This window comes from Mytilus edulis, chromosome 7 (assembly GCF_963676685.1).
Source record: "Mytilus edulis chromosome 7, xbMytEdul2.2, whole genome shotgun sequence".
NCBI lineage: Eukaryota > Metazoa > Mollusca > Bivalvia > Mytilida > Mytilidae > Mytilus > Mytilus edulis.
In genome coordinates, this window is record NC_092350.1 from 9,820,827 (window position 1) to 9,839,000 (window position 18,174).

The 18,174-nt window shown below is 30.9% G+C and overlaps 2 protein-coding genes across 2 annotated transcripts in view; one reads left to right on the forward strand and one right to left on the reverse strand.

The window, feature by feature from the left end:
• The first annotated feature begins 4,711 nt into the window (after window positions 1–4,711).
• The window catches only part of LOC139529887 (cysteine--tRNA ligase, cytoplasmic-like), a 195,831-nt gene continuing 182,368 nt past the window's right edge, over window positions 4,712–18,174 (forward strand). The window contains exons 1-3 of the mRNA XM_071325839.1: window positions 4,712–4,912; window positions 6,358–6,482; window positions 9,098–9,189. Of these exons, the coding sequence (XP_071181940.1) occupies window positions 6,380–6,482; window positions 9,098–9,189 (195 nt within the window). The 5' untranslated portion in view covers window positions 4,712–4,912; window positions 6,358–6,379. The remainder of the gene's footprint in view (window positions 4,913–6,357; window positions 6,483–9,097; window positions 9,190–18,174) is intronic.
• LOC139529894 (uncharacterized) overlaps window positions 12,337–18,174 on the reverse strand; it is an 85,678-nt gene continuing 79,840 nt past the window's right edge. The window contains exons 6-7 of the mRNA XM_071325847.1: window positions 15,758–15,936; window positions 12,337–15,355 (exon numbers count right to left, since the gene is read on the reverse strand). Of these exons, the coding sequence (XP_071181948.1) occupies window positions 15,053–15,355; window positions 15,758–15,936 (482 nt within the window). The 3' untranslated portion in view covers window positions 12,337–15,052. The remainder of the gene's footprint in view (window positions 15,356–15,757; window positions 15,937–18,174) is intronic.

Here is an 18,174-nt window from a genome sequence, read left to right on the forward strand (position 1 = left end):
GTACTTATCATGAGAATATTTTGAAATAACTTCAAATTACAAAAAAAAAAAACAATATCAAAGCAAAGGAAAATAACACAAAGCTTTAGCTCTCTAAAACTCTGTTTACCGAACATGAGGTTGGGAAGAATCAGATGAGTAATTTCAAATATTACGATAAAACAAAATACTAGAATGTGCGGTCCATAGTACAGGAATGTCCCATTCGCGATTCTCAATTTCTATGTTCAGTGGACCGGCGTGAAATTGGGGTAAAAACTCTTATTTGGAATATTGAAAAAATTGAAAGATCATATCATAGGAAACATGTGCATTAAGTTTCAAGTTGATTTGACTTCAACTTCATCATAAACTACCTTGACTGGCCAAAAACTTTAACACGAAGCTGAACAAACGGACGTACGGACGGACGAACGGATAAGGAAACAGACGCACAGACAGAAAAACATAATGACCCTTAGTGGGGCATAAAAAAATAGGATTTTGATTTAAGTTTAGATGTTCAGAATATTTTATAAGAACATTTCGCTGACATAATGCAAAAAGTATTTGATTTTAAAAGTCGGACCAAAATATTGGCAGTGAAATAAAATTAGTTGCAACTCAAATGTATTTATTGATTTTAAACTGTAATAAAATAGGATGGTTCCTCGTTAAAAGATTTACATTCATACTCACAATCAGGAAACATACAAAATTCCTACCTTTATTTGAACTGATGTGTGACCTAATATCTCAAACACAAATATTTCACAAATTTTATGAAAGTCCTTACATCACTTAAATTAACAAATAAAAGAAATGCTGAAAAATGAAGGCATGCATCAATGTTTAACATTGTAAAGTGTTCCAAGCTCAAATGATCTCTTATTTTTTTGTATTCAAGAATTTGTTTCATTGTCAGAGTAACTTTAATATATACGAGTAGATGTGGTATGCATGCCTGTGAGACAACTCTCCACCCAAGTCACCTTTGTAAAGTAAACGATTTTAGGTCAAAGTACGGGAAAACCAACAGTTTACTCCTTATAACTAGACTAGAGGCTCCAAAAAGCCCTGTCGCGCACCTGAAATTTTTATTTACAATTGATGCATTAATTTCTCCCTATGTCCTATTTTTAGCCATGTCTGTTATGTTGGTTGGCAGGCAGGATCATCGGACACATTTTTAAAACTAAATACCATAATGCTGATTGTGACCAAGTTTGGTTAAATTTGTCTCAGTAGTTTCAGGAGAAGACTTTTGTAAAAGCCATGATTACAAAATTAAGTTCGGAAAATTGTTAAATTTAACTTTAATGGACAATAACTCCTGAAGGGGTCAATTGTCCATTTTGGTCATATGACTTCTTTGTAGGTCTTAATTTGCTGAACATTATTGCTGTTTACAGTTTATCTCTATCAATAATGATATTCGAGATAATAACCAAAAAATGCAAAATTTCCTTAAAACTACTAATTCAGGGACAGCAACCCAAAAACAGATTGTCCGATGTGTGAAAATTTCAGGACAGATTGATCATAACCTGAGAAACATTTTTACCCTTGTCAGATTTGCTTTAAATGCTTTACGGTTTCAGAGATATAAGCAAAAAACTGCATTTTATCCCTATGTTCTAGCCATGGCGGCCATCTGGTTGGTTGGCCGGGTCACATGACACATTTTTTAAACTATATACTCCAATGAAGATTGTGGCCAATTTTAGTTAGCTATCGAATTGACCTCAGATGACCATATAAGCGATGTAAACATTAATATAGATATAAATATATTGAGCCAACTCGTGCAATCGGATTTTTAGAGGTCCGTTTAATTTTATTTAAATAAAGATTAGAAATATATGTTTCTCATCGTTTTTACCTGTAAAAGAAAGAATTTTTGTGGATCGAATCAGTCATCAATTGATTAACCTTTGTTTCACTTTCATTGTTGACATTCTTTTCCTTTGAAGAACCAGTACACGTACAATGAATGCGTTGTCCACCTGTAGTTACGAGGTTAAATTGAGGTTCACATGAATACGGATTTAATGAAGTCGAATTCTTCACTTGCAAGTGAATAATTCATTATCAATTCATCATCAATGTTATTTAGCTTATTTAGATTTTTATATTTCTCGTAGCTAGTGTCCCTTTAAACAAGTTACATCAAATTAATTTGCAATAAGATTTTTCCAAAAAATATTTAATTAAATATGTAATTTTTTTCTTGATAAGATTGTGTGGAAGTGTATTGTAGAGGGTAATAAAATCATAACTGTCAACAGAATTAAAAGGACCATCAAAACACGTATTTTATCTTAAACCCCTAAAGAATTTTTAACACTCCAAGAATAATTAATACCATTATTTGCATAGCTTTATCATAAAGTTAAAAACAAGTTCTTAGATAGTAGCAAAGGGGGTAGTTAGAAGCACTGATAAATTAGTATATTGAACACTTACTAGATGCTGAGACGAAACGGAATTTAAATGGTTGTTTGTGCAATTTAGGTATCAAGTACATAGCAGGGACTTTCAAATGTTCGGAAGAGACTTTAAGCTAGGTAGTCGCAGTGATATGATTGTTAACAATTTGACTATCTGTGGACCGTAAGGACCTAAATGTAGAAGAATTGATAATTTCGTTTTATAGAACTTCCGTGTAGTATATGCATCTCACCACCACTACATTATTGGCTGCTTATTTAGCTCATTTCCTAAAATCAGATGATGAATTGATTATTTGTATTGTGACAATGAGGATGTGCTATTCAGTGACTAAATAAAACTGTTTGAAATGGTTTTGTGTGGCTTTGTAAATATTTTTTTTGATTTTATTGTTCAATTTCTTCCATTTTGTGAAAATTGTAACATATCATAAAATTTGCATAGGGAGGGAGTAGTACTAAATCCCGTATATCCAAAGAGTTTTTTTTTAAAGGGGACAGGTTGAATTAGTCGATTTCCAATCAAAGTAAGATTGAAAATGTATTTACATGATGTATCAAGTTCACCTAACAAAATATATTACTAAAGGTTAACGTCAAAAAGTGCTTCTACACAAGTCAGGAATATGACAGTTGTTATCTTTTCGTTTGTTGTGTTTGAGCTTTTGTTTTGCCATTAGAATATGGCCAACTTTCCTTTTTTGAATTTTCCTCGGAGATCAGTATTTTTTTTATTTTACTTTTTTTACAGGTGATTTTATTTCATGTGATCGAAATTCAAACTTTATAGATAAAGGAAGATGTGGTATGACTGCCAATGAGACAACTCTCCATCCATGTCACAATTTATAAAAGTAAACCATTTGTATATAGGTCAAATTAAGTATGGTCTTCAACACAGAGCCTTGGATCATACCGAACAGTAAGCTATAAAGGACCCCAACATATTACTAGTGTATAACCATTCAAACGAGAAAACCAACGGTCTAATTTATATAAGTGCCGCATGTGGAGCAGGATCTGGTTACCCTTCCGGAGCACCTGAGATCACCCCTAGTTTTTGGTGGGGTTCGTGTTGTTTATTCTTTAGTTTTCTATGTTGTGTCATGTGTACTATTGTTTTTCTGTTTGTCTTTTTCATTTTTAGCCATGGCGTTGTCAGTTTGTTTTAGATTTATGAGTTTGACTGTCCCTTTGGTATCTTTCGTCCCTCTTTTATATAAAAAAAACACTTATGAGCCAAATCAACAAACGACAACTACCGAACATCAGGCACTTCTCTCTCATCTGAAACAATAGTGTAACACCACAAAATAGAAAGACACACTATAAAATATCAATTTGAATGGCTCGACTCAATTAAGACGTAGTAACACAAATGAACATACACTGGACGAATAAATTTGATCTATGATACAATGTAAATACAAAGTTAATAAAAATAAGGGATGAATAATTAAAGTAAAAGTATTATACAGCTAAGAAATGCTAAACAATTTCAGGAAACACATCAAGTTCCTATCATCTAATTATAAACAAAATGTATTTTAACTTTGGGTAATATAATTTCTTTTAATTTCCTCTCCTTTTCCTTTTAGGCATAAATCCATTACCACAAATAACATGCCATATTTTTCAGGATTAAATTTTAAATCCTGGGACTTAAGAGTAATACCTTATATTATTTAGGCAATAGACTTACAGCCTATGCGTTTATACTGAGCGTATTGGCATTTGCCTAGGATTTAAGCTTAATGTCTGATTTCACTTATTTCCGTTAATATATATTTATAAAGACATAAGAAAACCTACGAAGCAACATCGCAAATTGTAGGGGAATATATTACAAAATCAGGGAGATTCCAAGAACTTGCAATCCCTGATTCCCGATCCTGCGCCTAAACAAGTATACCAAAGTACCGCGAGATATTACCTCGAGCAACGGTGTACCATAAGAGGAGGAAGATAGCACACAGAGAACAGTAGTGTCAATTATTGACCTTAGGATCAGGATCAGGAAACATTTGAGTATATGGACATCTTATTAACAATGGAAATGAATTCTTCAAAGTTATCTTTATTCAAGAATATGATTATCGTTACAAAAGTTCAGTTATGAGACAAGCAACAATGTTACCCTTCACCGCTTTAGAATGAACACTATAATCTATAGAAGTAGTTCATACATGCTGCTTCCGGTTCTAGTATGTCCATATTTTCATGATTTATAGAATAAAAAGATATGTTTGGTTTAGTTAATGACTTTATTGGAAAATATTGAAAGATTCTTATATCCTAAATAATCAAAATAACCATCTGCTCCCTACATATAGCGAGTTCAACTGCTGTAGAATTAGAGGCGAGTCAGTTAGGTTTGTCCACTCGACTTCCGCTATTTCATCACGTTTCGGCAGCTTCGTTGCCGGTATATAAGCTCCGTTTGTGATCTATTTACACACAGACAGCTTCGACTGGTATGAAAGGTAAGTAGTTTGGTATTTAAAATTGACATTTTCAGTGGTGTGATATATTTTAGCTTATGTTTGTAACATTGGTGACAGCTTTAAAGTTGCTGCATAGCAGACGATTTCTCGATTTTTTACACGTATGATTTCTTTAAAGGTAACAACAGTATGCTTAAAACCTGCAATATTGGTATTTGAAAATGCAAACATGTAAGCGTAATATGATCTCTTGTAGAAAAAAATCCTAAAGCAGTATGCTAAATCTGCAGCAGGTACATTAGTTGTGACTTATAAACTACTTCAGTACTTGATAACAATACAAACAAACGACAAAGATGATTATCTTGTGACTATAACAAAATTTAATTGGTTACCTGTAATTAACTTCTAAAAGACGACATACTCTTCAAATTTAAATCATATATGATACTTTAAATTATACAAAACAAATGATGATGTTTTATATGTTTTGACTAAAACTCTATAGAAATGTGCTGCTATTGTATTATTGTCTTCCTGTACTCAAATTTGCCGAAATGTGTGAAAAAAAACCAAACCCCAAACAAATCAACATTGCCATCAGTGCTCTTTTATTTCACTTTAATATTATACATGTGCATAAACATGATAAAGCATAAGTAACAGCATACAAGATTTATCTAAAGTCTGGTATACATATAACCATACAGCATAAGCTCTGTAGAGCTCACAAGCCATAAAACACACAAAACAGTAAGCACATCATGCAAAGCATAAATACTGGTATAAAGCACAGCAAATTGAAATATATGGCAATCAATAAGCAAATTAATGTGCTCCATGGCTCTGAGTTAATGGTTAAACAACGTCACAATTGATTAACTTTTGAAGCCAATCTTGAAATTGATAAGCAATAAGTCAAAGCTGTCAATCACAATCACAAGATGAAATATTTGTTTGTTTATCATACCATAAATAATAAATGTAACAAATCCTTACCACCATATCAATGTATCTTCATTGTAGCTGTGTCAGATTTGTTCTTTGTAACATTCCTGTGTGATTTATTTACTGATATAAAATAAGAAGATGAGATATGATTGCAAATGAGACATTTGTCATCTAGAGACCAAATGATGTAGATGTTAGCAATTATATGTTACCATACTGTCCTCAGCAATGACAACAAAAACAATAACAACATAGAGTTTAATTTACTAAAGTACCCCCAACACTGTCTAGCTATGTCACATATTATCTGTCTGTCTGAGGTTTAGCACTATGAAACCAGGTTCAATCCACCATTTTCTACATTTGAAAATGCCTGTTCCAAGTCAGGAATATGACAGTTGTTGTCCTTTCATGACCTACTGAATCTCAAATATAAGAGTCAATATAAATATATAATATGTTAAAGTATTTTATGAGATAATTTAGAAATACATGTAAAAGGGAAAAATGATTTAGTTTGATTTATATTTTAGATTAACAAAGTTGTACCATTGAATGGCATTGCGTGGACTAAAATTAATAAGTGAATCTCAGTTGACTATTGGATTATTTAAATCAGTTACTACAGTACAGATACTACAGACAAACAGGATGGCTAGTAAGTTATGTTGTAATGTTGAGGTATATTCTACTAAAATAACACACTGTATCTGCACACAGTTTCCCAGCCTGGCTGTCACTGGTCTTGCCACCAGAAAGTTAACTTTCACCAAAACATTTAAGTACAATCCAATAAAATGTAACAACACACACTTACCTGAATAATTTTGCACAATCTCAAACTATAAAAAATGCAAATTTGAAAATAATTAAATACAAAATCAGGAATTAGATGTTGCACAAATGCCATGGCAACAAACGGGAAACTTGTAAGGACTGCAATAGGAAAATCAGGACCTGTTCAAATAGAAAGATTTTGAAAGCAGAGAAAACAGTGCACCTTATAATCAGCATGAATCTATAAAATGACAATACAAATACTAAAAATCTGAGCTTAAGATGAGGCGTAGGTACTTTAATTTAGTTACCAACATTGTGGGTGTGTTTTTATTAGAAATTAAGAATTATATAAATGTCAGCTAAATTAAAACAAACTCTTACAAGGCCACAGAATTTGTACAGGCAAAACACTTGTCTGTCCTATGGAAGGACTACAAAATGTAAAAGAGGGGCGAAATATACCACAGGGACAGTCAAACTCATAGATTGAAATAAACTGACAACGCCATGGCTAAAAATGAAAAAGACAATACAGACAAATGATAAAACACAATAAAGACTAAGCAATATGAACCCAACCAAAAAACTGGGGGATGATCTCAGGTGCTCCAGAAGGGAACGCAGATCAGGCTGCTCCACATGTGGCACCCGTCGTAACATATCTGAATTAAAGTTTGAATGGATCAACAGCAATAAGATTACAATACATGGTTGTAAAAAGGATAACTGAAGCTAAGCTGGTCACCATAAGGTCTTTAATGATGGACAAGTGTTCACATTTTATAATAGGCTTCAAATCTCCAAAAGTAAAGAGAACTTGTTAAGAGATTCACCAAAATTAACCAAATACCTGACACAAACATTAAAATTTAAACCAATTTTATTTTAGAAATGGACAGATTAGTTTCAGCACTTAACAATGAAACTTAATAGAATCTTAATTAGTATGCTGCAGGTTGTTGAGGGCTGATTGAGAATGAAAGTTTTACAACAAAACAGTAAAATTTTAATTTCCCCTTTATGACTTTTATATTTCTGTGAAGCAACATACACCAAGGGTCTGCATATGGAGTATTTTTTTTTATCATGATTTCAATTACAGACAGATGCTGCTTACAAGGAAGCTTGTAAAGCAAGAATTCCGGTTAACAGACAGCATCAGACTGTATAAAGTTGACCATGATATAATCATGGTAATATCTGTGTCACAATGAAAAGGATCTTCTTGTTAGAGTTGTGATCCTGTGCACTTTTCCTTGATTGTGATATCACTAATTTCTACCTGACCTGTCTGGAGAATCTGGGTTCACTGTCAGTTTTAGGTTAAAAATTTGCTTAATTCAATAGTTTTGTTTTTATTTTTGGTCATCATGGTCAGGTTTTGTCTGTTTTAATGGACCTATGGTATTTTATTACCTCCTTGATAGTCCTCCCCTATTTTTTTAATTTTTTTTTTATCTTATTTGTATTAGCTGAATGAACTGAGACATGCTTGAATCGGAAGCATGAATAAAAGAATATATACAACACAAATAACCAAAATATGTCTCTTCTATTCTAATGGTCTTTGAATATCAATGCTTGCAGTTTCAGGAACATGCTGTCAATACCATGTCTTTCTGTTGGTCTATTCAGTTTAAAATAAGGAGATGTGGTTTGTCAATGAGACAACTATCAACCAAATTTTTAAACAAAGTGGATGTAAGCAATTATAGACAACAATCATGACCATACAGACTTCCATAAGGAAAAAAAAATACCACATAGTCGTCTTTAAATGGCTCCAATACAATGGGCCCTTCCAGTTACTTTCTGACAGGTGGGGATGGATGGTGAGATTTTTTGTTATAGGTATCAGAAAAAACATCATGAAAAACTACCTATCAGATCTAAAAATTTAGACCTATCCGATGTAGAGTGTCTGTTCATATTGGGCGGATGGGCTTTCATGGGAAAAATTACCTACTGCTGCAAGACCCTCAGAAGTGTTTTTGCCTATAATTGTATGTGTCAGATGTTAAAAAAACCAAATAACACCCCTCAGAATATACTTTTTACACCCCTCAGAAAGGACCATCCATCCCCCTTTACCAGACATTAACTGGAATGGCCCAATTATTCAATCGAGAAAACTTTAGACCTAAGTAATAACTATTCATTTGTTTGTTTGTCTGTCAATTTTTTTCAGTTCAGCCCGACTCCATAACAACAGAATGAAGTGAAGCCAAACATACGTCATTTCGGGGCTTTTTATAGCTGACTATGCAGTATTGGCTTTACTCATTGTTGATGGCTGTATTGTGACCTATAGTTGTTATTTTCTGTGTCATTTTAGTCTCTTGTAGAGAGTTGTTTCATTGGCAATCATTCCACATCCTCTTTTTTATATGTATGTAGGTTAATCTTTATGAATGCATTCAGTTCTTCTAACATGTAAGAAAGGACATCATTTAAGGATTTATTTGGCACTACATGCGATACATATATTTACAGCCAAAGTAAAGAAGACCCAGCCTAAGTGGACCCCTCCTAAAGGTACAGAAGTCCCACAGCTCAAGTTATATAACAGTTTGACAAGACAAAAGGTAAGCACTGTTTGACACTAACAGTACCTGGTTTTGGTAAAGACTAACCTATTCAAAGACAAAAAGCAAGATTACTTTCCTGGTCTATTCTGAAATTTAAATCTACTGGACAAAGGTCTATTTATAGCATAGGTGCTCCACATTAATCAACTTATTTTAAGAAAAGTCTGGCTGGCTTTTTTTTTAACTAATACATTTATCTCACATCAACTTATATATTTATAGACAACGTCCAGCTGGCTTTTGTGGGTTAATCTAAGAAAAAATGTGAATTCCACCTGTATTGAACAAAAATGTCCAATTAAGGGTAGTATATATTTTTGTGTTGAATAACACCTGATTATTTTATGGACAGATATCGGTTGTTATATATTAAAGTTGATTTAGTCATTTTCCAGTGGTACTGTAAACGGTCACAGATTTGATCAAATAATTCAAATGCAAATGATGATGACACGTAAATTTCATTGTTTTCCCCCCTGGCCAATAGATTATCAGTAAATATATTTCAGATTCAATAAATATGTGATTCTTGCAATAATGCCTGTAAGTGAAATGTAAAAAAAATAAAAGGAATATATGGTAAATTTTCCCTGAAAATATTATAGATTTCCTTTTTTTCTAATGTTGAATATATTCACTACTTAAAAAAGAAAAAAAATCTAATTAAAAAATGCAGACAAAATAAAAAGTTTGTACAAAACTGATTGTTTTTTAAAACACAGTATTCAGTTTCAATGGCCTGATCTATATATTTGTCTACGTAATAAATCTTTTTTTTGTGTTATAAAAGAGAGAGACATCATAATTATGTTTAAATATAGAAAGTGCAAAATATGAAGAATTTATATTGAATAGACTACAGGGAACAGAAATAACGTCATTTTTTTTTGTACAAAGACATTTTTCTAAAACTTAATGGAGTTGTCTCCATAGAGATTTAGTCAAATTACTTTGAAGGGAAAATTTAAAAATAATTTGTCTTTCAAATGAGAAAATATTTTTAATACATATTAAATATGTATGAGAGACTGTTTGTTGTGGAAATAAAGTACATTTTATGTATAGAAAGAAATGAATTATTCAAATGCTATTGACAGTGAATTTATATTTTGTCAGTTTTAATGGAAAATAATGGTTTTATGAATTTAAATAGATGATGTAATAGACAAATGAAGATGTGTCTGATGCATAATCTAGATTTTGTGTGAGAGAGAAAAAAATCAGTCAAATTTGGATCATCATGGATAAAACTATGTTAGAACTAAATTATGATTATAACAAAAATGAATACACATTAACAGGGTTCGTAGAGATAAGTTTGGTTGGAAGGAACTTTTTGTGTCACATCATTATCAGCTTTTACAGATGGCTGTGAAGTATACACATTTTCATAGATATCTCACTGGCTTTTCCTTATTATTTTTATCACAATTTTCTAAAATGATGCCATATCTTTTTTTTGTTATGATTTTACATGTCATGCTACTTGAATGATATTGGTTTTTGTCAGTTGTGTAAAAAGAGAATGTATGACGCAAAATAGTGGTTAACATATAATATTATAAATGGTTTTCCAAACTTCTAAGATATTTCTGGCTACGTCTATTCTCAGAGATTTCATCCTTCCATGAAATTATATCTTCAAAACACCCTCTCATTTGAAATACCATATAAAATGTACAAATATTTATTTTATATCAACAATACTACATGTACTGTAAACAGAAGTTTATAATTTGAAGAAAAAGGGAAAAACCCCAGAATGCTTAATCTTCTTGTAGTAAAGGAATAAGCTTAATCCAGACACATTAAAATTCACTGATAGATCAGGTGGGTTGTAATAACCTTTCTTTAATACAACACAAAAATTTTCCTCAAATGTCAGACAGATTTTGAGACCTGGGGTAATTAGCTTTGAAATCTAGCATCTTTCTTCACCAGTAATATCATTAATTTCAGGACTGTCACCATTTGATGAGCTGCAAAGCACCCTCTTATTTAAAATCTAGCATCTTTCTCCACCAACAATAGCGGTCAGTCTTGCCTACACTTCTAGGTCTTTTGACACATTAAACTGTAAAATGTGCCTGATGAACATCCATTTTAATGTTTTTACTCCTCATGTTATCTGTTTATATAATGAAACATTCAGTGTAATAAGCTTTTAAGGGCATACAATACAGTTACAGGGGAGGTAATGACGTTGCTAATGTAAATTGTTATTTTCGTGACGTCAAACTATGACTTATTTGGAAAAGATTCAGTTTTCGACTGATTTTTATCATTCAAACTTATTTAACTTGAAAAAAAGTTCATGGACCCCTTATTTTTTAAAATGCAATTTGGTTTGATTATGCGAGAAGATTAGGTGGGCCAATTTTCATGAAAACGTAAAGAGTGCATTTTTTTTTAAATTTGATAAATATACAGCAAAAAATTATGTTTTTTTTCTTTATTCATGAACATTTGATAAATTTGAGTTATTTCTGAATAAAAAATGTATAAATTTTTAGGATAGTTATAAAATACAGAAATTACAAATTATTTAACAAAAAACAATTTGTTTTTATCTTTTAAAACAAAAAAGTTATGGTTTTCTTTCGAAAGGGAAAATACGGCCACAAATCCGAATTTTTTAGCAAATATACAAAATTTCGACCTCATTTTACACAAAAAGTAGCACATGAAGGTATAATTTTCTATTACATATTTGATTTAATCAGGTAAAAAATAGTCTATATGGAAATTTTTATCAAAATGTAAATACAGTATAAAACTGTATTGTATGCCCTTAAAGTCTCAGTACATGACACAAGATGCAACAACAAAAATGACATGACCTTGTAAAATGTTTGAGGTCACCTTGGGGCCTTTAATAGCTGACCATACAGTATAGATTTTTCTCATTGTTGAAGGCTATGCAGTTGCATATAATTGCTTTTTCCAATTTATTTTTCATCATGCTTAAAGATATTGACTTAGTATTTGCTATATAGTTTTCACCATGACAACTCAAAGATCAAGTTAGCATTTTGTTCCAGTACAATGAACTGTTAACCAATAGGGGACTATATATTGCCAAGTAATACTCTCAAAATGCTTGTTAAATCTGCGTAAAGGCAGCTAGAATAAACAAAAAACATATTTAAGATTTTATGATATAATTTTATTTGAATCTCTTATCATTTACAACATTTTTCCCACAATTTGTGTACAAATTTCAAACAAATATACATTAACAAAGTTGTACACTCAAACTATGTATTCACACAACTCCCATGTACACAATTACGCATCCATCACATACCTTTAACCATTCCCATACCACACACCAACAAGCACACATATAAAACAAGAAGTGTATTTACTCTATTAAGCTTGAGCAACACACATAACAAAATATAAAACAATGTCAACTCTATTTATAGAAAATAATTCATCATATGTAAAGCTTTGTGATCCTAAAAGTTACGTAAAGGACTTGTTGTTTTATTATAAAAAAACTTTGAAGTTTTATTCAACTTCGCGTTTATTGATCAATACAGCTCTACCAATGCTACAGAAAGAAAACAAAGACTCTTTCAGTTTTTGAGAAAGATGTCTTAGACTAAACAGACTACCATTACTTGTATCACAAAATCTAAATTGAAAAATATCTTTTATACCTAATGTGTGTCCCAATGTTTGCATGCTGCAAAATGACGGATTTGAATAATGATGAACTGTTTTCTTTTTCCATTTAAAAATTTACTGTCATGACACCAAGTTTTAAATTTAGATTCTACTTAGAACAGTTTTGATAGGCTCTAGCAGACAAAATTATAGCCAATTGAAATATGAATAGCTAACATTTAAAAGTATGTTACCATTGACAGGTAAATTTTGTGAGGATGATACAAATTCTCAAATTTCTGAAGAAATCTCACATGAAACATTGACAAGCATGCAAAAACTGGGACTTCACGAATACACATACCATAGTTCACACTCTCAGCCAGTGATTTTTGGACAATAAGTTAAGGCATGTATATGTCACCAAGTAAAAGAACGCACACTAAAGATGAATACAGACATGTTAATGAGATGTTGTATCACAAATCTATGCTTTAATGAGAGGAATGATTATAAATGGCCTAAAAATAGCAAGAAAACTAACGTAAAGTAAAGAAAACATGCACTTTGACCTGATTTCTTTTTACATGTCTTTTTGTCCACCATTTCCATGTAGATATTTTTATTGGCCTTAGCTATGGGATACAAGTGAGACAAATGACCAACTTTAATTGGGATTCTGTAACTCTTGATACAAGATATATACCTTTCCCATTAAGCTTACACAGCTATTTCTTTCTTGTTATTGCAATAACAAAAAGGTGTGTGTTACATGTACATGAAAGTCTTTGTTCTATGAAAATCATCTGAAAACTCTTAATAAAAATATGTAAAACATGTTAATTTTCAGAGAATAAAGATCTAGAAAAACCCAGCACCCAGACAAGCTTGAAATATTTCATAGACTTTTATTAAACAATTGTTTTTTAAAAAGATATAATAATTTATTCTTGGACCTATTTACATAAATGAAATAAATTCAAATAATACAATCATGATTACCTATTTTTTAACCTATCATTGATAACCAATGTTTTTTACTGTAAACTAAATGAGGTCATTTATTCATCATATGTAGAAATGGGGGAAATAACACTTACGTACCACATAAAATGATTTGAACAAAATCATGCATAGGATTAGAAACCATGTATCATTTAATAATTATAAAAAGTGAGCACAAACAAACATTATAGGGCACTTGAGGAGTACAAAATACAAAAAGGTGGCACCATACTTTGATCAAACTTTACAGTTGTACATACCAGATTCAAATCATCTCCCTGATTTTTTTTTATGAATTCAATGATATATGGGAGATAACTCTGTGAAATGATTTCATGTGAAGGGAGATGACTTTGTAAAATGACTTTATGTAAAGGGAGACAACTTAACATTAACACATTGACAGTGAATGGATAAAATGATGTGCAACAGTTATGAAAATACATTTAGAAGCACCATGGTATCTGTATAACATGAAAGTTAAAGCTCAAATGGAACCTCAGTGTTTGTGGATGGTTAATATAGAAGCCTACTTTTAGTCACAAACTTCTAGAAATACCAGTCCTTACAATAGAGAACATTTTATCTGTGTGGCTTATTTTTTTTAAAATAGTCAGATAAAAAGGATGAGAATAAGTTTGATAAGTGCAATGCTAATATTTAAAACAAAACACAGTATGTGCATTAGAAAATACAATGTATGAAGGAAATGAGATAAGTTGCAATGAAAATGTGGTTTGATTTTGATAGACAACAGATCAGTGGAAATGCTGTGAAATTTACTGCAATTGGTAACGGGTTATCAAGCCATAAGATTTTCTCTTTCCAGAATATATTTTTTTCAAATTGCACAATTTGTTTATATTTTGGTCTGAAATCTTTTAAGAACCAACCCATTGAAATGGGGTTAACAGAGAAGACCTAAAACGATTTTAAAACATTCATTTAGACTGATGATTGTTAAGTAGAATAAGCACTATGATATTCACAGTTTTGACTTGTTATGTTCAGGAAAATGACAAAAATGCTTTTTGATACTTGCTAGTTTATTAAGTATAAATTTGACATCTTATAACTGAGTTTTATTCTCTCTGCTAGAAATGGAATTCATAATGGTAAGGGGAAATCACTCTAAATGGAACCTGACAATTATTGTTTTCAATTAGAGTTACTCCCCCTCTGTCATCAATAAAAATATAATTATTTAACAAAGAAAAACAGCAATAAAAAGTGGCTAATATGGTCACAATTGTAAAATATGATAGCAAGATAAAATAATTAAAACAATAAGAGTGTAATGTAAGGTGTTTCGACTGGAAACATTGTCTGTATTTCTATCTGCGTTTATAATATGATTATCTCTGTAACCAGTCTTATAAGTTATTTTATCTGGCTTTCTTGTTGAAGTTAGTCTTTGCTGTGGCCTTTGTATAATTTTACACAACATTGTATCAGAATTTGGATCTTTTAACCAAATATGAATTCCAAACACTTGGAAATTTTCATTAAACATACACGGTGGTAACTTGCTTGTGTCAAAGGTAAACTGAAAAAAAGAAAAAAAACATGGTTAGATATAGAAACTAGTAATCGAGGATAACTAATATTTTCTTGTGTTATTCTTAAATCAAAGTTTGCATCAAATACTTTAATCTTACACTGCTTCATATTTTCTTACCACATATCAGATGTATTCTAAACTATAAAAAGGAATTAAGAATATTTAATAGCTGTTAAAATAAAACATTGCTGACAAAAAGCCCAGAAAATCAGCAATTTTTCAATATGTTCAAAGTAAACTTTCCCAAAAATATGGACATAATTTTTCAGTAGATTTCCATTTTTACACTGCTGTTGGGTTGCTACCTATAACATTTAACCACACACATTTCTATAATCAGCTCTTAAATTAAAAGCAGTTTCAAATATAAAAAAAACCTTTATTTACCTGATATGTCTCGGGACGTAATTTAAACCAAGACAAATCTGATTGACTACTGTCTAGGGCAAATCCTTGGAATGACCAACCAAAAGCTCCTAGTTTACCCTCGCTGTCATACATTAGGAATACAGGGTAAATTTTCTCACAGGGTAAACTTCTTGATAAGTTATAGAAATAGTGAGTACCTGAAAAAAATAAGATAAAAGTTAGTTATTGTTATTAAGACCAATGTGATTAAAAGGTGATGTAGAGCATATGTAAGTAAAAAAGAATAGTTGGTACTTTTCAACCTTAAAAGTTTTTTAGGGTCACACTTTGATAATATTGTTGACAGACATTCATTTTTTAACAGGCAATTACTTGTAAAAATGAAAAATTATTTCTGACCACTGACAATCATCAGCTGACCACTAGGTCAAACAGGGTCAGGAAATTTGGTTTATTTGAAAGAGAGAGAGAAAGAAAAGATAGCCTTTAAACTAAAAAATTAGAGAGTTTTGAGAAAACATATCATCCTTTTTTTAAGACCATTGCCCATTGAACATTAAGGTTTAGTTTTTGTTGTTAAAGAAATTCATAACTAGAGTTTCAGGAACAGGGTAAATGATTTAAAACAATCCCCACACCTAAAAAAAAAACCCACCAAAATGTTCATAATAGAAAAAAATCTTAGTGATTTTGCTAATGATACAGTATAACTATTGAGACAATGCTTTGGTATGCCTCTTTAACTTATCACTGCTCACCATGCGATCAGAATAACCAATGTTAACTCCTTTACACAAGTCCTCTGGGGGAAAATGTGATGACATAGAAAATTAGTTATGAAATATTGAAAAATTATGGATCACTTGCATTTTCATTAGATAATGTAAATTTTTATTTCGAAACATTGTCAAATAATTCATTAGTTGTCAAGGGAAAATGGGTAAAAACAATTTATTCCATACTTATAGAAAGATTTATGACTTGTAGTGAAAGGTACAAGATTTTATATTACAAATTCCCTAAAGATCTATAGATTATATATAGAAAACAATGCATTTATTGAAAATATCAACAGAATTGCTCCTAGGCAGCTTTTCTAGCTTCCTTAATTACAATGACAATACCTAAAACTACTTGCTTTGTAATATTTCATCTGGAACATAATTGAAAAAAATGACTTCAAACGAAAAGATATCCCACATATTGTAATAAATATGTTAAACACTACACAGTTACAAATGCTTTTGGCTTTTTAATGATAGAATAATTTAATCCGTTTGACTTTTTAAGTACTGCATAAATACTAAATATATTAATTCTTTAAATTGCTTCTGTGATTAGGTTTTAAATGTGAAAATGATGTATTTAAATTCTACATCTACAGAGCCTGTAGCTTAACTGATTTGAAAATGATCACATTATTTTTTGAATTTTTGATTTTACATAACTTGAGGCTGTACGGATGAATCTAGAGTGAAAACATATGGAAATTCTCGTCATTTATGGGTTTGAATTATTTATATATGGCCTTTGGCTGAAAGCTTTTAAAAATGATTAAACTGTATTTTTCATTTTATGATTTTTCTACTATTTTTGATGCCTTTCCTGATAACTATACTACTGAGAATAAGAAATTGAAAATATAAAACAAGTCTATTTTGTCTCTGAAGCTTGTAGTTAACAAATTCTGGATTGTGATTGGTTGAACACAATATAAGACAAAATTGAGAATGGAAATGGGGAATGTGCCAAAGAGACAACAACCCGACCATAGAAAAAAACAACAGCAGAAGGTCACCAACAGGTTTTCAACACACCTCACTGAAAAGTGGGAAGTATCAAATGAAGATTTGAAGACACAAACTAAATTATCCTCATAGAATTATACAGAAATGTAGCATTAATATTACGCTAAAAGTTGTATATATTTTTTTATAAATAGCTAAAAAAAGACTCAATTTAAAGCTTCCTTCAGAATTCATAGAAAAATGGTTTGCACTATAGACAAAAATTGAATATTAAACAAAAATGATGTTTGTAGATCAGAAACTTAGTTTAAGCCCATTTGAGATTTATTGGCACAGTATAGTTTTGGTTCTTGATAGAAGTTATGGGGACAGAAATGAAAGTTTTATTACTCCTTTTGATTGTAACATATATTGTTGAGAGACTCAAAATGTGTCTAGGATACAACAATACTATTTTTCTCTTGCTCAAAGAACAAACTTAAGAAACAGAACTTTTTGTTCCTTTTCATTTAGTTAGTACTAACAGTCCTTATATTGGTACATGACTAATTTGTACCTTCATGAAAAGTCAATTAAGGAACTTACAATTCAAATATTTATTAAACTGTAGATTACAAATTTGATTGAGACAAGATCCACAATATTAATAAGTATAATATATGTAGGTGTACTAAAAGGAAGTTATAC